At 40.4% G+C, this 22,062-nt stretch overlaps 1 protein-coding gene across 1 annotated transcript in view; it reads right to left on the bottom strand.

Moving 5' to 3' along the window:
- Window positions 1-22,062, bottom strand: part of BMP2K (BMP2 inducible kinase) — a 64,352-nt gene that overhangs the window by 7,284 nt on the left and 35,006 nt on the right. Inside the window, exons 13-15 of the mRNA XM_089526267.1 lie at window positions 20,480-20,661; window positions 19,875-20,026; window positions 14,762-14,875 (exon numbers count right to left, since the gene is read on the bottom strand). Of these exons, the coding sequence (XP_089382393.1) occupies window positions 14,762-14,875; window positions 19,875-20,026; window positions 20,480-20,661 (448 nt within the window). The remainder of the gene's footprint in view (window positions 1-14,761; window positions 14,876-19,874; window positions 20,027-20,479; window positions 20,662-22,062) is intronic.

Consider the following 22,062-nt stretch of genomic DNA (forward strand, 5'->3'; position numbering starts at 1 on the left):
GTGCTGTGTTATGGTACTTGTCACTTTTTCATTGTTTTAAAGTAATGCATACCTCAAAACATAAGCAAATGACACAAAACTTGAAAAATCCCACCCAAAATGTATTTAGAATGCTCTTAATGTCTACAGGACAACAATCTTCAAATATCTGAAAGGCAGTAATGGAGAAGGTAGAGATGCTTTGTTTTCTGTGGTTCTAGCGAGCAGGACTAGAACAAGATGTCAGGAAAATATTAGGGAAAACATCAGTGATTGTTCTTGGACAGGGCCTTGGGAGATGGTGTTGTCTCCTGTATAGCTGCCTCTCAACCATGCTATTATTGCATCCTGCAATATCTCTCCAAAAACCTTTCCAATTCTGATTTTCTTTGGGGGAAGTATGCACCATATTTAGCTACTATACTTGTATGTGAAAGTATTATTTGTCCCAATGTGCACTTCCACATTACTAAGCTGAACCCCATCTAGGTACAAGTCAACATTCACAAACTTATCTCTCACTTCACCCAAACCTTCATCACAGCAAACAAGGGACACCAATGTTTATATCACTGCCGTTTGTAATACTTGAAGTATGTCACCTGATTTTAACCAGGCAACAATTAATCTGAAAACCTTTTCTATGAGCAACTCTGATTATATCTATGACTATGTCAATGCGTTTGAGAATTTATCAGCATCCTGAACAACTTCAAGTCATTGATTACTCCATCATTTCTGTAACTTTAGTCCTACTCTGAGTTTTTAACCAGTATGGGTACATAAATGGACCTGTCAAAGCCATCTTAAAAGTCCAACTCCACAATCTAGCCCAGGGAAATCATGTTTAACTCCTTGGCTTGTGGTTTTGTGGCAATTATTGGAAAAATCTTGTTTGAAACTGGCTGCTCATTCTACCCCAGTTTCTAGGTTTGTTTGTTTTTTCCTTCAGCCTCCCAGATAGCTTTTTCTTCTCATGGTTTTTATGTTGTATGCCGGAGGGGGGGGGACCGCCTTATTACTGAACTTGTGAACCACTTGTAAAAACACAAAATTATTGATTATTGCTACGTGACACTATTTTGCCCCACAAATACAATCATGCTTCAAAACATCTGTACCCACATTTTAGGATAAACAGCTGGAATAATAAATAGAAGCATGAGGTTTTGCAGTTTCACTCTGCTTTAGGTTTATTTCTGGTGTCAGGTTCTTCTTAGTTTAGTGTATTTGATTTTATAGTCAAATTAAAATGTGGATTTGCTCTCTTGATGTGATGTAGATTTCCCAAAGGAATAACCATAATGCATAACTTAGGAAGCTATGTCGTTTAAATCCTACCATTTCCAACATTTGCTGGGATGCTGTAACTATTTACATGGATGTGATTATTTTGTAAGATTAAAAGCTTAATCTGGCAACATGAGTAACAACATTTTTGTTCAAACACCAATTTTCAAGTCAGTGAGAGTATTCTTTCATCCCCATATGCTGAAATCACAAACATACACTTCTATTTTAATACATTTAAGAGTCTGCTGATGGTATAAGATGAAACAGTTCTTCCTCACTATAGGTAATCTATCTGGTTGTTCTTGGTTAAGATGATTTAGGATGACGGGTCATGTAGCAACCTGCAGGTGTTTCTACCTTCCATACACCTTAAAGTCATTTATTTGCTTTTGAGGTTCTTTATAAAACTACACAAGGACAACAGCTATTTTTAACTTAACTTCATATGAGCATCATATTAACCTTTCCCTAGGTGTAGCAGTTCAGTACTATTCTAATAGAATGCTGTTTTAAAAACGTATTCCTCCACAGAAACCATTAAACCCAACACAGCTTCTCCATCAAATAAATCCATATTTCATTTTAAATGGTTACATTGGACAAATGCCCAAGAGTAAGAAATCTCAAGTTCACTTGTAAATTAATGCCATAATAATGTTGCAAAAAGGCGCTTTAAAATCAACATGCAAAAAAAATTTGATTGAAGTAATTCCTAAACCACTGAACATTTCAAATCTGAATTTATGAAGAGCTGAAGAACTTTGTGGTATAACATCTGCTTGCAATGTACTGTGCAGATTACATGACTTCTAATCATGTTTGCCTCTTGTACAAGGCTATTGTTCTGCCCTGAAATCCAATGCAGGTAGAACATCTTTAATCATAAGATCTCAATCTTCAAGAAAAAATTCTGTTCTGCTGTTCTTTTGTAGACATCCGATTATAAGAGGATGAATGGCTTGCAACAACTGAAGTAATTACATGCCTTCTGCTAGTTCATCATTTCAGGGGCTAGGAGAAAGCAGAAGCATAACCATTTTAAAGCTCCTTCTGAATTGGTAACATACTGGCATCATCATTTCACAGCAATTTACCACATGTCAGCTCCATGGATTGCTGAGACACATCAACTAAATCTGCACTAGTCTTTGGCAACAGGCAGAGTAGCAGATGTCACACTGTGATTGGTTTGAGGGCTGTTTACTGCCCTTATTTTGAGACAGACAAAAACCTGAAAATGCTCTATTTTTTATTATTTCACATACCTTTACCTTAAACTTGTGACATCCATATAATGGCAGTCTCTTGAATTCTGAACTCACAATGATAATGAACACACCCATCATCAAGTAGGAACAGTAAAAGAAAGTCACTTCTCTTTCCAGCAGTAATGGGAAGCAAAATGAAACAGAGATGGCACATACATGAGATGGAAAAACTTTTTCTGTGTAATGTAGTAGCACACCTCATAAGGAATTAAGACATTTAAACTTCCTTTCCATATGATTTATTTATGCAAGATATTCGAATAAAAACCTGTTGACTAACTTAATTAGCATTAAAGGTAAAGGTAGTTCCTTGACATGAATATCTAGTCATAACCGACTGTAGGGGATGGTACTATTTTCCGTTTCTAAGGCAAAGAGCCAGCGTTGTCTGAGGACTGCTCTGGTGGTCATGTGGCCAGCATGACTCCACCAAACGCTGTTACCTTTCCACTGAGAAGTGGTACATATTTATCTTCATGCATTAGCATGCTTTCGAACCACTAGGTTGACAGAAGCTGGGACTAGCGACAGGAGATCACCCCATCATGTAGCATCCAGGCCTCGAACTGCCAACCTGCCAGTCTTGCAATCATCAGGGTCAGCGTCTTAACCACTTTGCTGATATTTCAGGAGAAGTTCCTTAGTTTTAATTTGTAAACTTGTTTTGAGAAATATTAACATCAGTAACAACTAACAAGCCATACATTTTAAATGTAAGTTTACAGAATGACAATTTGTGACATGTAACAAAACTTGGAATAGATGTATTTATAGCATCTTGTACAGTTGGCCCGCCCCTTACGTGGGCTTGCCTTCCATGGGCTTGAGCTTACACAGAAGGCAAGCCCCAGTAGAAACAATGGGGAGCGTGCCCCATTTTCCTTAATGGGATTTGAGCATATACTCAATTCCCCTTATGCAGTGTGTGTGTATGTCCGGAATGGTTCCCCCTCATAAGGGGCAGACTGACTGTAATTTACAGCATAGCTCAGAATTCCATGTGATAAAAAGTAATTCTACCATATTCATAAATGCCTCCTGACATTTGTGAAACTTGTCCCGCTTCTTCTGTTCATCCAGTTAGGATACTTATCCAAACTCATCACTGCACACTTTGTGCTCTCATTTAACCTGACAACATCTTGATCAGTATTTGCAACTCTATATCCCTATTTCACCCCATGTGTATCCATATCAAGTGAAAATAAAACCCTCTACCTATTGTCCTTCTAACTCCATCCTTGCATAAGACAGTACTCCAGATCTACAAACCAGAATCCCAGACCGTACCGAAACATTTGGAAAACCCAGATTCCCATACCAATAGTTCTAATTCTTGAATATCTAGAGCTCCTTCCTCTGAATTCTTGTCAAATTGCAGACTACTCTTCCATAAGCAAGGGACCACTTTACCCATTACTTTTAGCACTGAAGTAAATCCTAGATCAAAAATTATAATCTAAGTGGCTGTACACACTTCCCTGAAAGGACGGTCGGCAGCCACCTGTTTTTGCCCCACACGGAGGCTGCACCAACCAAACAGTGGGTTCTTTCTGGGAGGCGCCCAGTGAGCCACTGGCACCCTGACACGCACCGATAACGTACATGCAGCACAACTCCATTTGGAGGCTGCTCCCCAGGTACATCATGGCAGCCCCTGTGTGGACAGGGGCGAGCCATGACGACACCAGGGGTGCACGGTAGGGCTCAGGAGTGTATTCCCTAGCCCAGGCAGTATAGACATTTATTTGCAAACAAATGTTACTGACATGAATCAAAAAGTGGTCAGGGACTATTAATGCTGTGCTCCATAAGAGCAGCACGTAGACCACTTGGCAGCCTGGTGTGATGAATTTGTACAATACTTTTTTGGGGGGAAATCACTTGGATCCACTGTGACTTGGATGCCACAGCTAATACATGTCCAGTAGATCATAGAATCATAAAGCTGGAAGAGACCACAAGGACCATCCAGTCCAAGCCCCTGCCATGCAGGAACTCCCAATCAAAGCATACCCGACAGATGGCCATCCAGGCTCTGCTTAAGGACCTCTAAGGAAGGAGACCCCACTACTCTCTGAGGGAGTTTGTTCCACTGTCAAACAGCCCTTACTGTCACTTCTGAATTCTTCCAAACCTGCAACTTGTTCTCTTGACCCAATTCCTACTTGTCTTGTAATTTCCATAGCTCCCTCTTTTCTGCCCTCGCTTCTCCATATCTTCAATCTCTCTCTCTCTCCAGGCTCCTTCCCTTCGGACTTTAAACATGCTCTCATTTCCCCAATTCTGAAAAAACCTTCTCTTGACCCCTCCTCTTTGTCTAGCTATCGTCCGATTTCTCTTCTTCCCTTTCTTTCTAAGGTTTTGGAACGGGTTGTTTATTCTCGCTGTCTTGAGTTTCTTGAAGCCAACTCCATTCTCGATCCCTTTCAGTCTGGTTTCTGTCCAAGGCATTCCACAGAGACAGCTCTCACTAAGATCTCAAATGACCTTTTACGGGCCAAGGCTAATAGCCTTTACTCTGTTCTCATCCTTCTTGATTTGTCTGCAGACTTTGACACCGTTGATCACTGCCTTCTAGTTGATATACTTTCTGACCTTGGGTTCTCAGAGTCTGTTCTCGACTGGTTTAGATCTTATTTGTCAGACAGATCTTTTGCAGTGGTCACAGGTGGTCAGGCTTTGTCCTCTGTTCCCTTATCTGTTGGAGTTCCCCAGGGCTCTGTTCTGAGTCCCCTTCTGTTTTCTCTCTACACACTAGATAAACTCATTAGCTCTTTTGGTTTTTCCTACCATGTGTACGCCGATGACACCCAGCTGTATCTTTCCACCCCTGATCTGTCTCCAAGGCTTGAACAGCAAGTTTCACCTTGTCTCACAGCTGTCTCGCAGTGGATGCGCCATCGGCATTTGAAGCTCAACATGTCCAAGACAGAGCTTCTTGTCTTTCTTCCTAAGTCCACCCTTCAACACTCCTTTTCTGTCTCTGTGGACAACATTTCTATTCAACCAGTCCAGCAAGCCCACAGTCTTGGTTTTATCTTTGATTCTTCTCTGTCATGTATCCCTCAGATCCAGACCACAGCCAAGGCTTGTAGATTCTTTTTATACAATACTGCCAAAATCCAACCATATCTCTCTGCCTCTACTGCCAAGATTCTGGTCCATGCCCTAGTGGTATCACAACTTGATTTCTGTAACATCCTCCTGGCTGGGCTTCCTCTTTCCCACCTCCGTCCTTTAATTTCTGTCCAGCACTCAGCTACACGCATTATCACATCCGCCCACCGCTCTGACCATATCTCTCCTTTGTTGGCATCCCTTCACTGGCTCCCCCTCCCTTTCCGCATTCAGTATAAGCTCCTGCTGTCAACATTTAAAGACCTCCATGGGCTGGCCCCTCCTTACTTATCAGACCTTATTTCTCCTCACCTTCCCACTTGGGCCCTCCGTTCTGGTAGTCAAGGTCTGCTGTCCCAGCCCAGGATTTTCTCTGCCCCGTCTCAGATTCGCCCCTTTTAACTCGCTGCCGCTCACTCCTGGAACCTTCTTCCCCCACAAGCAAGGGCCATCACTTCTTTAACCAGCTTCAAAATGGAGTTGAAGACCATCCTGTTCAGAGAAGCGTTCCCAGGCATTGCATGATTGTCACTTGCTATTTGATGTTATTTTTGTTGCCTGTTTTACTGAACTATTTCCTGTATTGCTATGTATATGTGTTATCCTATTATTTCTTAGATTATACGCCATAGGCAGGTTTACTCTTTTATATTTATTGTTTTTATGTACAGCGCTGTGCAAATCTACAGTGCTATATAAATAATAATAATAATAATAATAATAATAATAAATATTCCTTTGTTTGGCAAGATTCTAGAATATGTGGTGGCCTCTCAGTTCCTGGGGTTCCTGGTTCCTAGACCCTTTTCAATCTGGCTTTAGGCCTGGCTCTGAAACGGAGAGATTTGTTACCTTGGTAGATGACCTGTGCTTGGGAACTAGACCAGATGTGTATCCTTGTTAGTTCTGTTGGACTTCTCAGCAGCTTTTGACACCACCAACCATGGCATTCTTCTGGGCCATCTCTCTGACACAGAATTTGAGGGCACTGTTTTACAGATGTTCTGGTCATTCTTAGAGGGATGGAATCAGAAGGAGATGCTGAGAGGTGCTTGTCCAATATACTGGCCATTGGCCTGTGGGGTCTTTCAGGGCTGAGTTCTGTCCCTCGTCTTGTTTAGTATCTACATGAAACCACTGGAAGAGACCATCCAATTCTGGGGTTCAGTTGTCCCCAGTTGATAATACTCAACTCTATCTCTTTTTCCCATCTAACCCCAAGGAAGCTGTTGCAGAACTAAACCAGTGTCAATCAATAATAGATTGGACTAGGGTGAACAAACTGAAACTTAATCCACATAAGACAGAGGAACTCCCAGTCATGGAGCAAATTAGGAAATAAGGATTCAGACTGTGATGATTAAGGTTTAATTCACCATAAAATCACAGGTTTGCAGTTTGGGCACACTCCTGCGACTCTGATGCCCAGATTTCAATGATGGCTAGAAGGATGTTTTTACAATTAAACACTAGTGTACTAGTTGTACCTGCTGTTGGATATGTCAGATTTGGCTATGATACATGCCTTGATTATATTTCATTTTGATTGCTGTAGCGCACTCTACATGGGAATGCTCTTGGAAACTGTTCAAAAACTTCAGCAAGTCCAAAATGCTGTGGCCATGCTGCTCAGTGGGACTGGTTACAGAGAAAATATAACAGCTTCGCAGGCTACTTGTCCATTTCCAATAACAATTCAAAGGCGGGTTACAAACCGCCAAAAAAATACGTATGGAATACATATTAGGGTTAGGAAGGGGTGGTGCTTCCGCACCCCCCTAACCCTAGTACGTATTCCATACGTACAACATGGCGGTGCCCCTTCCACATGGGGGCCGCCATGTTTATGTATCGGACGCTGTGCGTCCGCACGTGTCGCGGCGTCTATGACGTTGCGAGTCCGCCCCTGGCACCTCGCAACGTCATAGAGGCGCCACTTAAAGAAGCTCCATTTTGGAGCTTCTTTTTTTCTCCGCAAGGGAGCCGCGCAGTGTGGCTGCGGCGGCTCCCTTACGGAGCAAGCGGCGGTGGCGGCAGACCGCCTCAAAGCGGCGGTCTATAACCCGCCAAAGAATCAGTTATGAGCTTTAAAGCCTTATATGAGACTGTGGAGCAAAGCAGACCACACAAAAAGGGCAGATTGGGGCCACCCCAGAGCCATGACAAAGAGACATGCACAGTCCAAATCTGCCTTGTCACCACGTTCCCAGACAGCACTCTGAAAAGAAGCAGGTTTTTACTGCGGCTTTTCCAGATTGGGGCAGCTTTCACACAGCTTCAGGGCATGCGTCATGCAACTGCCACAACCCTAAGTCACCCAGAAGCAGGCTTATTATGCCTGCCTGTTTTTCCCCATATCCCTCAGTATAACCCAACCTATATTTTAAAATCTTTGGCAATTTTTTTTTTTTGGGGGGGGGGGGGTCCTGTCACCATCACAGGCATCTTTCATGAAATCAAAACACAAAGCTTTCTCAGTGTCTGCTCCCAGGCTGTGGAACTCTCTTCTACAGGAAATTTGAGTAGTCCCATCTCTGTTCTCTTTTTGCTGGCAGCCCTTTTGTGGTTAAATTATGTGGCTGAAGGTAGTGTGCTGTACTTTTATCTTTTATTCATTTTTAAATGCTTTTGTTTTAACTATGTGCTTTTTAAATAGAATCTTTAAAAAAACTTTCATGAAATAAAGATTTTAGCTGTACTTTGGTTTAAATTTTTGTAAGCTGCTTTTGAGTCCCTTGTCAGAGGAAAGGCAGGGCATAAATTAAATACATAACATATGGCATACCTTTACTGTGTTTTATAAGTTGAACTCAGCATTTCATGTTAACATAATATTTGGGATAGTGTATGAAATTAATGGACCTAGCATTTAATCCAATTCAAATGTTACAGGTAATGGCTAGAATTCTATCAGTTAGTCCCCATTTAAGTAGGCCCACTGAATAAATTGTTGAATGGTGAGTCAACACACAGGTAAATCCAAGAGAGCTAATAGGACTACTCTGATCAGAACAGGATTTAGGCCAATGTTTTAATTTGGGGTGACACCAGAAGATTTTTGTCTTCATTACTCTGTCAGAAAATGAATGGTGCAAAACCAAACAAGAACAGTTTTACTTTTACACCATTCTTTTTTAATCATCCAATATAAATGCTGGGAAGTCACCCATTAAGACAGGGGTAGGCAACCTGTGGCCCACGGGCCGGATGCGGCCCGGCGAGGCCTTGGGACCGGCCCCAGCCCGGTCCTGCCACCGATTGCTGCCGGAGCCTTTGGCCTATCAGGAGGAGGAGGGCAAGGGGGGGCAAGCAGCGGGCAATGGGGGCAAGCGGGGGCAAGGGGGGGCAATTGTTTATAGAAGCCTCAGAAACATGCATTTATATTAACATTTTTTAAAAAATCAGCAATTTTTTTCATGTGTCCTCCCATCCTTTTAAAAAAGTGTCCTCTATTTGAAAATTTTGTCCTACATGTGTCCCGGTTTTTATATATATATGTGTGTGTGTGTGTGTGTGTGTGTGTGTGTGTGTGTATATATATATATTATTTAATTATTTATTTTTTGGCTTCGGCCCCCCCGTTGTCTGAGGGACAGCGACCCGGCCCCCGGCTCAAAAAGGTTGCCTACCCCTGCATTAAGAGGATAAAGAAAGACTGAAGGACAATGTGAAAGTTACTGAAGGATGTCAGCCAGAGTCCCCCTACTCCAAATTAAGTTCTGTCAGGCTTCTTTTCCCATCAGCTTTGCAACAAACTTTGCAACAAACACTCCACAAGACTCCAGCAGCAAAATAAATGGAAAGCAAACCCCCTCTGAAAAAACTTGCCAAGAAAACCCCTTGATAGGTTCACCACCTTAGGGTTGCCAAAAGTCAGAAATGACTTGTAGACACACAACAATAACAACCGACATTCTATCAATTCTGCTGAGATACATGCTCCATTTGGCTCCTCTCCCACACCTTTTCCATTCCAGCTGTTCACTGTAATAGCAATGTAACTCTTTATAACAGGTGCCTGAGTTTGCCTGTTTTTGTTGCCTTTCTCAGTGCCTTTTTCATTTTGTACAATAGGTTGAGCCTCCTTTATCCAGAATTCCAAAATCCGAAATATTCCAAAAAAAACAAATCTTCTTTCATGGGTAGCACCTTTGCTTTTTGATGGTTCAGTGTAAACAAACTTTATTTCATACACATTATTATTAAAATTATTGTATAAAATTACCTTCAGGCTAGTGTATAGAGTGTATATGAAACAAATAAATTTCATATTTAGACTTAGGGTCATATTTCTGAGATATCCAGGAAAATCTTCTCAAAAGTCAGGAGTCGTCTTATACACCGGGTGTCATCTTATAGGGCAGGTGCTGAAACTTCCGAGCCGGACTGGAGAATCTGCAGTCGCCACATATGTAACTGAAGGGTGGAGCAAGCTGCAGGCATCCGGGATGCCTGGGATATGGAAAAAAGAGCTGTGTTTGCAATACCGCTCTGATAGTCTTGGAGAAAGGGAGGGTTGGGCAGGCAGGGAGAGCTGACCAATCCAAGCAGGCTTTGTATACAATACATTTTCCTCCTAAGTATCTGCATGTCATAAGCATTTGAATTAAAATTACCATATTGAAATCAAATATTATGTTTTTTTAAAAAAATTATTTGGTGTGAGTTGGAAGAGAGGTAGTCTTATACAGTGAGTATATCCCAAACTCCATATTTTAACTGGAAAAGTTGGGGGTCGTCTTATACGCCGGAAAATACGGTATGTATGTGCAAATACAGGTATCCTAAACTAAAAAAATTAAAAATCCAAAATACAGAATACTTCTGGTCCAAAGCATTTTGTATAAGAGATACTCAACCTGTATGATTTTTACATTATAAATGTACTGGTGTCTTGCTTTTACTAGTCATATGTAAGGGACATTGGGACCCTTTCCAAGTGAAAAGGGATAAAATGCATTAAATAATGAATCAAATATGTGAAAAAGGTTGCACAGTCTACATCATAGCACTGAAGTTCATTTCCTCAGATGTTCTTGGAGAATTTGAGTTGGAATATGTGTATCACTCAAAAAGCCACAAGCAGATTATGTATGTTTTAAAAAGGAAGTAAAGGTTTCATATATCATGAAAAATGAGAACTCGATCACAAGAGCGATTTTACAAAATGTAAATTTTTGCATTGGGTTAATTCTGCCATGATTATTGTGCTGGGGAACCATGAAATGTATCTTGGGCATGATACATTTGTATTGTATGGTATTATACTATGTATGGTTTCAACTGGAAAGTATATTATGTCATGATGCTTCACTTTGATGTTTTGTTTTATAAGAGCATAAAGAAGGGTTTACATCAGGTGTGCTAACTGATATGTATTTAACTGATAGGTGTGCTAACTGATAAGTGTGCTCACTGATTTGTAATTGGTACAAACCTTGTCATCTGATGCTTTGTGAATAACTGTTGATATGCTTGTTGACATGTATATGCTATATATATATATATAGAGAGAGAGAGAGAGAGAGAGAGAGAGTGAGAGAGAGAGAGAGAGTTGTACTGTACTTAGCTATAAATTCATGATGATATGATGCACTATTCCTATTACCCAGTATGGTGGATAGAAACTGGTTTGTATTGCCTTTGGAGGGGAAATGCAGGTTAGTTATATATGTTAAACAAGCAAATAAGACAGTAGTTGCTGAATAATGGTTATATAGCTGGCTAAACGTATGATGATTTTACATAATTACATTATGTTAATTAGACAGTCTAATGTGGTTTTAGAGAAAGGGCTTGAGAAATAACTGGCCTTTGCTAAACATTTGGTAAACAGATTATGTGGAGTTATTTTTTCCCTTGGCAGTTTGTTAAGATGTTGTTATCAACCTTCTGTGGTGCTTAGAACAACTAAGCAAGCATATCCTGAAAAAAAGGGGGGGGGGGGGAGCAACCGAAGATGAACCAACTGTTTTGACAATGGGAAAATGTTTGAGCCCATCAATTTTGTAAGGTGGAGCTAATGCTTTTGGTATGTTTATGTTTGATGTGCGCTTTGTCCTCAGTTCTGCCAAAGAAACCTTACTAGCTGCATCTGACTCTAGAAATAAAGCTTATCAAACATCCATAAAAGCCTGATTTACTGAGTTGGAGGGAATAGTTCAACTAGTTCTGACAGTAAGCTGCAACTGATGCAACTTGGCCCTTGGAAATGGTCCAAAATATCCCTGGGAAAATGTATGCCCCACCTCCCAAGAGGGAAAATCTCAACAATAAGGAGCATCAGAATGAGCCAGTGTATTGGTCAACAAATGAGCAACTACATGTAACTTGCTTTCAAATGCCAGTTGTCCTTAGACTACAGACATGAGCATACTACTCTATGGAGCCAGGCAGAAGAACTAAGTCTGTTGCAGCACCTCTGTCAATGGAAGTCCACCTGCAGATGACAATCAGCCATGCTCTACATGGATATAAATACCCATTCAAACACCGCCACTTTGTTTTGGCACTGAACTAACAATTTTTCTTCATTCTCATTCCCTTGTGTATCTTCAGGTTAGCCTTTCCTGAAACAGGCTCTGGCGGGATACAGACGGGCAAAAAGGGGTGTGTTCATGACGTCATGAAGGTATAGCCTTCAGACGGCCCTTACCTGAATGCCGCCATGAACACGCCGCCCGCACGCCCCAAGCGGGAAGAAGCGGCATTAAAAAGGTGCTGCTTTTCCCCGCTTCTTTTCTGTATGATGCGCAGCTGCGCAGCTCCGTCTGTAAGCTGCTGCACCGGTACGCCAGAATTGTTACGCTGCTAATTTAAGTTGCCCATTTAAAAGCTCCGTGTCTGCTGCGTCGCATAATGAGTCGGGGTCCTGGAACATGCGCAGTTTGCAGTCAGGCTTTAATTGCAGCGTCAGCTGCCATGCAGGTGTGGAAGCTGCAGCACAGCTGCAGCGCATTTTAAGACTCGTAACCCTAACCCTAACCCTAACCCTAGAGCAACATGTACGCATGCGCTGCTAGAATCGGGGAAAGTTTGGAATTTAAAGTGAACCCCTACACACATTCCTGTGCCATTTTCGCCTAACAATAAAAACCCCTAAAACTTTAAATATTTACATATGTACAAGGGAGGTGATGGGGGACGGCAGGGGGACAGCGGTGGCAGCGGCGACAGCTGTGGCTGTGCATTGCAGATTCAGCAAGAGCGCGGGGACCAAAGGAGAGGAGGCATCCATGATACTGGTGACATTGGCAACGTGCAAGCGGACAAGGATGCCAACACCAGCTGATCACCAGCTGGCAGGAGACCACTATTGTTCTTGGGCAGGGTGAGGGAAAAAGTTTTAAAGGGGCTTGGGAGCTTTAAATGTGCACATAAGCTTTCTGCCGCCGCTGCTGAGCTCCGCAGCTGCGCAGCTGCGCATCCGCCAGCCGGCAAAAGAAAAAAAAAGCCCCGTTTTTGGCTGCCCGTGAGGAAGCTGCCTCTCTCTTTGCAGCGTCCTCCGAGGCGGCGGTTTGGAAACTGCGGGTCAGAAACGGCCCCAGGTGAGGCGTCTTCACTGCCCCCATGTGGAAGCCCCATCACCTGAGCCACGACCCTGGGGCGGGCGGTCTGGAGGCTCCGTATTCAGCAGAATACACCTCCAAGACGTCTTCCCCTGCCCGTCTGTATCCCGCCCATGTCAGTTTTTTTAAAAAGTGTGAGTCATTTTTAAAGCCAGCTTTTTCTCTAAGAAGCAGAATACACACACACACGACACCCTTCCTGCAACACTTACTTGTCCATTCCAATTCTCATAAGATTAAGCTACATCTGAATGTTAGGAGCTCCCAAAACATCTTCAGAACTTAATAGGGGCTTACATAGATTACCAAAGATGTACAAAATATTAGGTAATAAAATCAAAATGATCAAAACTGCCCAAATGGTCAAGCTAATAGCCTGTATTATTAAATGCATGCCACAGACTAGAGATGCACAGGATGATAAGATAAAACCAAATAATAGTGCAACTTAACAGTACAGCAGAGTAAAATCCACTACTGGAAATGAATAGCTCAAAACATGGAGACTTCAGTATGATCAAGACTACATGGTCATGTGAGGCTTTTCAGAGTTTGTAAGAGAAGAAAGAAAGGTGCAAGTAGCAATATAGTAGCCAGCTTAGAAAACCAGTTAAAAAGCTAATGCCAATACAAAAAATGAACAGTCTATGACAGAAATCTAAAGGACAAAATGGCATGGGAAATAATGTTCAGCTAGTTAACTGATAGTACTACCTAATATTACTCATGCAATGTGATCTTAGCAATGCACAGTGAAAAAAGTCATGCTAAGTAGAATAGTTGGTACAGCTAAAGACATTTTTGATAAAAAGTGAACACATTAATAAAAACGTGGTCATATGGATGGTTTCAAATACAATGGGCCACTGGTATCCACTGGGACTTTGTTCAGGACCCCTCATGGATACCAAAATCTGTGGATGTTCAAGTCCCATTAAACACAATGGATAGTAAAATGGTGTCCCTTACATAAAATAACATAATCATGGTTTGCTTTTCAGCATTTGAATATTTTTTATTATTTTCAAGCTGTGGATTCTTGAATCCATGGATCTAATCAAACAAGGAAAGGTAAGATTATAGCAAGTTTCAACCCTCAAAAATATTAACTTATCGGATCCCCTCTAAAATACACAAGGCAAGCAACTAGCACAATTATTCTCAGTTTGTGTAACTAGCACATTTTATTCTCAGTTTGTCCAACTATCACCTGGTCAGTATAGCGACTGTAGCAGAAAGATCAAAATATATACACTATAAATACTAATGCAACAAGATTAACTTTCCATAAGCTTATCAGAGGAGGCAAATTTTTCAACGTCAGTTATCAGACAGTAAATGTTAGTTAGCAGGCATTAAAAAAGATTTTAGGATGGGTTAGGTATGCAGTGGGAATTATCATCATACTGAAGAACTAATATGGTTCTTACAAACATTTCACGTCAGGAAAGAATGTATGCTATTTAACCAGACCCCCTTTTCTATCAAGATAGATTTACATGGAAAGAACTGATGTTACATAATGTAACTTGCCTGAGTGAGAAATGAAAGGTACAGAACCAAAGGGATCTTCTGGAGGATGGTTCTGTGGAGCAGAATGTGTCTCCACATTCTTATCTGAGGATGTTCTCCTCTCCACGAGCCTATCTGCAAAAATAAAAATGAAACAAAACAAAAAAGTAACATAAAAATGGCAGCTTTTCAAGCCAATTAAAATTTTACTCTTCTAATACAGTAGCTGTTCTTTAAAAAGCTGAGTTATCCCAGAACTGTATCTAAAATCCTCAGTAAACTAAATGGAAATTGCAGAAGCATATAAATAAATCCTTTTCAGCATCAGCTTCCCCTGATTTTTATTTAATAAGCCACAGCAATTGAATTAGGCCAGATAGCAAGGTCCCAAACCACTTCTAGAAACTGCTCAGGCTTCAATGAGCCAGGGGGTTGCATACATATGAAGTAGGCACAGAGAACAAGTCTTTATTAAGAGGATGTAAAACTCAAGGATACTCAAATAACCATCTGCCTTTCAAGCTTGTATGATTAGTTCTAACTGAACAAAAGTGATCTGAGTCAGTTAGAACTCCCAATAACTACATAACAACTCTGAGTAAAAGCTTGCAGACATTCAACACATGCTCAGAGTTCTGTGAAATTTTCAGATGAATTAAACAGTTTTTGGTGAACCAACTGGCTTTTCCCACTTGGCTAAAACTCTCCTCTTGATGTAGCATTGCAAGAACCTGCTGTGCAAATTCAAATACAAAGCAAACACAAGAATCTGTGCATGTCAAGGGAAGTGTTACGAATCCAGGACCATTAAAAAAAAAAACCTTTCCTTTCAGGAAACTAAGTTGCTCTTTAGTGTTTTAGCATTCATGCAATTAAGTATTCTTCTGTTCTGATTAAAATTATACCATCTTCCAGCAGCAGACGGGTGTGGCACAATAGCAATTTTCTGCTACCTCCTTCCCGCTACAACTCCCAGCAGCCCCTCCTGGGATTCTTATGTTTCCACCTCCATCTAACTTCTACTACTTCTTCTTGCCAACTACAACCCATAGGAGCAATTCTTTGGATGGGCACTAGATAGGAAATTTCTTCCTGTTGAACATGTCTGGATCAAGCACTGGATGGTAACTGGAGTGTTCTTTATGTCAAAGAGTTCCTTTTGTACATGGAAGAGACTGAAATTCAGCAACAGCTCCTGTCGAGGAGCAGGAAGAACAATTTTCACCAATTCCTCCCTCTCTTCAGTGCACACACAGTTCCCATACTGTTGCAGAGTCGCCTAATCCTCCAGAGTAGCTTTTCGGTGGCAAAGAAAAGAAAAAATCCACAAAATCACTTCCCCTGCCCTTCCTCCACCAGGAGTATCCCATGAGAGGAACATTATTTGAGAGCAACTTCACATCAAGTGTATGTTTTCTTTTTGTAGTTGCCAAAATTGATCAGTGAAAGCTAGTTTGCATAAGAATCTACAGAAAACATTTGGTACTTGAAATACAAATGCTGAATGTTCAGTGGGAATAGCATCTAGCCATACATGAAGACAGCAGAATATAAGTATTTTAATTAGCATATACACTGTAAGGGACATACAATTTAGGTTTTAAGTTCTAACCTTTGTTTAACACAGTGCATGAAAAATGTTCCTTATACATGTTTTTAAATGAGTCAACAGCTCTGCTCTATTTTAGAAAAGCAAAGTTTCCTTAGCTTTATATTTCCTCTTTTAAAAGACAGCAGGAAAAAACTTAACATGCTCAATCAGCTGGTATGCAATACAGTAGATTTGGTTATACATTCAAAGGAAAATGCTTTTGAAAAGTATAATGCCTGTAGCTGTCATTCTAAGAGTAAACAGCACAACTCACAAATATGGTAAATAATCAACATAATTACTATGCTACATTAATTTAATACAGTTAAATAATATAAAAGTAGTTTTGCTTTTGTTTACAACCAAGATTTTTGTAAAGGTTCACATTTTTTACATTCAAATACTACAAAATTCACAGGAGAAAATATTGGTGTTTGATCTTAGTAGGTCTGAGTCAAATATCACTACCAAACAGGATTAAGGAAGACAGACTAAATATTGAAAGTCCTCACAAGGTAGAAATGTTTATGTTGCTAGAATGATGGGTGACTTCTTCAGACCCAAGTTGTCCATAACACAAGGTGAAAGGAAGTGTATTTCTTCTAGTAGTATATCAGTCAACATATCCATCAAACTGCAATAAAGCATGTAGATATTCTTCTTTTTCTCAGATCATTAAACTGGGATTTTCCCAGCTGAGGAACATGGTTCATGACTCTGTTATCTGAACTTGCCCCACTTCAACACATGGTAGTTTGAATGTTCTTCCAGACCCATTTTACATATAGATTTGCAGATTAATTCAACTACTAGCAGCACAGCACAAAAATGTTACACAATGGTTAAATGCATTTTTAGGAACAATTTCATGTCAGCACAAACTGACTCATGATATCAAGCAGTTCTGTAGAAACAAATTTTTGACATCTGTATCTACCAGACATACAGTCCTTTTTCACTTTTGCTCCATATGACTCCCTGACACAATAGGTGTTATATGCATCACAAATGTTGGGATTTTTCAACATACTTTTCATCTGGCAACTCCATGGTACAGAACAAGCAGAGATGCAAGATACAGAAGTTTCTTATTCTCTTTAGAAAAAAAAATTAGCATCAAATTAAAAAACATTTGGGCTTTTACAAAGCATTTTGTGATGGAGCCCTGGTGGCGCAGTGGGTAAATGCCTGTACTGCAGTCATTCACTCAAAACCACAAGGTTGCGAGTTCAAGACCAGCAAAAGGGCCCAAGCTCGACTCAGGCTTGCATCCTTCCGAGGTCGCTAAAATGAGTACCCAGACTGTTGGGAGCAAATTAGCTTACTTGCTAATTAGCTTACTTGCTGTTCACCGCTATGATCTTTGGAATAGCGGTATATAAATAAAAACAAAACAAAACAAAAAAATAAAATGGTGAGTAAACTTAGGGCTGGGAACACTATATCAGAAATTTGCTGGCTAGAAGAACTTCTCAGAAAATACTTTATAATTGCATAGTAAACACATTAAAAAGAAGCTATAAATCAGTACAAAAGTGCTGCAAGTGCAAAGTCTTGCCTTATCATCCCACACTTACACTTTTTAATAAGGGATCAGAAGTTTTGAGTTCTCTCTTCTGTCTCTTTGTTCTTTTGTTGAACTCTAGCTTCCCCTTAAATCAATAAGCATTAACCATATAAAAGCATTTAGATATGAAAGTTTCTGACATGAGCCCTATATGAAATTCCTTATACTACAGTTCCAAAGATATCTTTTGGAATCTTTTATTACTGAAAACAATAGCATAAAAAGCTATTGCATGAATTTCTGATGTATCTTCTCAGAAAGTAAAGGCCATAATTTGTTTATCTAGTTCAGGGGTGGGAACCATGTTGCCCTCCAAATGCTGTTGGGCAGCAACTACGAAGAACCCCAACCAGCACAGCCAGTGGTGAGCACTGTAGAGAGTTCCAAGTTCAACATCATCTGGAAGGCCAAAAGGTTATCTAGCCAGAGCAAGGACAGCTAAGCACTCTTGTAAGATTGAGATCTACCAACCACTCTTCTTTAAGATACTTTAATTTAGTAACATTCAGTAAAGCGTATATAGAATATCATATATGGAACATTATCAGTTGATGACATACAGCATAGTAAAGTTTTTAGCAATAAGGGCACTGTACAGACGGGCCCTATAGGGCACTGTCATTACATGCGAGGGGCGGCGCTTCCAGACGTGGCTCGCCCCTCACACGTGATGAGTGCGTCAAAATGGCTTCCTGGCGTCACTGTGACGCCACTAGTGTGCCATTGGCGCACTGCGGCATCACAACCACGCCGCAGAAAGAACCCGCTTTTTGCGGGTTTTTTGCTGCGCGAGGGAGCCTCACGGTTTGTCCGCTGCAGCTCCCTCACGCAGCAAACCAGGGCGGCAGGAGAGCACCCTTTTTGGGTGGTCTGTATCCCGCCAAGATTACACAATTCTTGAAACTCATGTAACATTTAAAGTATCAGCAACATATTCAGCTCATTTCAATTAAAATCTGAAAGATCCCCAATCACGCCAATAAGATACCTACCACAACTAGTCATTTTATATTCAGAACGGTGACTCACAGAATGTTTAGTCTGAGGAGTACAAGCTTCATTTCCCTAGAAAAATACCTTCCCAAAAATGCTGGTTCCAGTCCTTTATGTGTAAAACATGTAGCAAAACTCCAAGGAGGTGACAATATGAGCAGTTGTTTTTGCCATGTGGTTCACAATAAAGATTTCAGCTCATCATAACTTATGGATTAGTATATCTGAGCTGGCCCACTGAGTCTTCAAAACAGCATTACTTTCAAATTAAGGCACCAGAAATGTATCATGACTTTCTAATTATAAGTGTCCTTTATTAGTGTGAGCTTTGCTTTTTTCCAAGTTGAGCACCTACATCCTGTTCCATATCTAGTCCTTTCATCCAGAATTCTTTTTATGAAAACTATGTATTTAAAAAATGTAAGACAAGCAAGTAATTTGAAGTAAACACACTGGTATTTTGACTTGAAGAGAGTTTATTCAACTATGTTGTGTCAGAACAATAAAGCAGCCTTTAACATTAAGCCACTGAAAGACATTACAGAACATTAACATAATGTACTAGGTTATTCCCCCTCTTTCGGGCATTTTCAAAAGGCATTCCAGACCCACAGACTCTCCTGTTCTGGTGTGCAAGAGAATAAAACTGTGAAGAGAAGCAATGAAAACAGCTGCGTGGTGTTTCCTATTATTAAACATCCTGTTATTTTTCTTCTTTTTGCACTGGATGCTCAGAAAAACTAAGTATTCAAGAGATAACCTTGGTTTTACAAATACTGAACAATTAAGTTTCTATTGCACACATTTCTGTGACAGAAAGGCAAGGTATATAGCTGGCCTATTTCTGCCCTCAAATGCTCAGAAAGAGTTCTTTCTACAACAGATTGTGTGGCCCTTGAACAGAAAAGTCTTTGGCACTGCCGGTTGCACCTAAAGAGCTTTTATTTACTGTGAAGCAAAATAAGCCTTCAAGTGTCCCTTACTTGATCTCAGGAGGTCAAACTCCCTGTCCAACAGCTCCTCCTCTGTTAGCTTGGAGAAATTGTCTTCTCCAAACGGATTCCAGCCAGACATGTCAGGTGGGTTACTCATGTTCTGTTTTGGATAACTGGAAACAGACTCTGCATCAGAGGCCCTGTAAAATTGAGAAACTTAATGTGATATTAATATAATTAAAATACATTAAACAAATAATTGTCCATGACACAGAAAGGTTAATGTAATTATTTGTGGTTATAAGGAAGCATTAAAAATGGACTTTTGTTTAAATGCAGCAAGTACTGACAAAAACTGCAACAATGTTACAGTTACTGTCACTATCAGTATACTACTAAATTTTGCTTCCCCTCTGATCTCACTGTCTGTTATCCCATTCCCAAACCTTTTACTTCATATATGCTGTATACTGTATGTTCATTCTATGTAGAATGCTCATTCTGTGCTAGCCTTTAAAGTATTTCTGGTTTTGCTACAATTATTAACTGGAATTTTTCATAAAAATAAGGGTGTTTTTAAGAATCAAATCAGAGAACCACAATCATAAAACATGTCTTTACATTTGTTACTAACATCAATTGAAGATGCTTGCCTATTTGTAGAATAATGGGTGTCCAGAGCTGCACCAACATGAGCTGGAAAGGACTTAGAATGAGAGATTAAGGCTGGTGGGAACTCCTGTGGAGAGGCAAGAAATTCAGGAGAATGTTTGGGTGGTGGCAACTGCTTTGCAAGGACCTGTTGCTGTAGAAGAGCTTGTTGGTACTGCTGCATCTTGAAGAAGAAAAGTGGGGAAACTGTAAACTTTGCATAATTGTACCTCATATAGCTATTTAACAATTCATTTATTTTTTGAAAACTGATCCTCTTTATTACTACAGCAAAACGGCACCTCATATTGTTCCCTAAGAATAAAATTTCAGAAAATGCACCTCTTAACTAATATAGCATAACTCAGTCAAAGTAGCAACACAGAATCATAGAATCGTAGAGTTGGAAGAGACCACAAGGGCCATCCAGTCCAACCCCCTGCCATGCAGGAAAACTCAGTCAAAGCATACCCAACAGAGGCCATCCAGCCTCTGCTTAAAGACCTCCAAAGAAGGAGACTCCACCACACTCCAATGGAGTGTGTTCCACTGTCGAACAGCCCTTACTAGAATTACAAATCCTTTCTGTGTTTCACTAGACATCATTCCTGGCATCAGGGAATACTTTTCATTTTATAATAATAACTTGTTCTGTTCATCATCATCATCATCATCATCATCATCATCATCATCAAATCTTTATTTCTATACCGCTTTTCCTGGAAGATCAAAGCGGTTTACAAATTCAAGACAGATGTACATTACGGCATATTACAATATAAAATACAATGGCTTTGTGTGCAGGAAGAATATGTTGGGTTTTAACCTTTAATTCCCAACTCATAGAATGATAGAATCATAGAATAATAGAGTTGGAAGAGACCACAAGGGCCATCCAGTCCAACCCCCTGCCATGCAGGAAATCCAAATCAAAGCATCCCTGACATATGGCCATCCAGCCTCTGTTTAAAGACCTCCAAGGAGGGAGATTCCACTACACTCCGAAGGAGTGTGTTCCACTGTCGAACAGCCCTTACTGTCAGGAAGTTCTTCCTAATGTTGAGGTGGAATCTCTTTTGCTGTAGCTTGCATCCTTTGTTCCGGGTCCTAGTCTCTGGAGCAGCAGAAAACAAGCTTGCTCCCTCCTCAATATGACATCCCTTCAAATATTTAAACAGGACTATCATATCACCTCTTAACCTTCTTTTCTCCAGGCTAAACATCCCCAGCTCCCTAAGTCATTCCTCATAGGACATGGTTTCCAGACCCTTCACCATTTTAGTCGCCCTCCTTTTGACACGCTTAGACATGGGTATACCACTACTAAGCAACAAAAGAAATTGTCACTCAGTAATGTAGGCTAACTGGGAGAGTAATATATAATGAAGATGTGTGGCATTTTTAAATAAAGATAGGTTATTCAGCTAGCTACACATTATACTAGACATGAAATTATTTAGAAATTAATTTCAGTAACTATAAAAGTTACACAGTGAAAAATTGTTACACTAATGCAGCATGAATTCCAGGGTAAAATTAAGAGTAGCAGATTCGACAACTTAAGAATGTGGAAAGAACCATGTTA

Source organism: Sceloporus occidentalis, unplaced genomic scaffold (genome assembly GCF_023333645.1).
Source record: "Sceloporus occidentalis isolate IW3139 unplaced genomic scaffold, rSceOcc1.0.p SCAF_5, whole genome shotgun sequence".
Taxonomy (NCBI): Eukaryota; Metazoa; Chordata; class Lepidosauria; order Squamata; family Phrynosomatidae; genus Sceloporus; species Sceloporus occidentalis.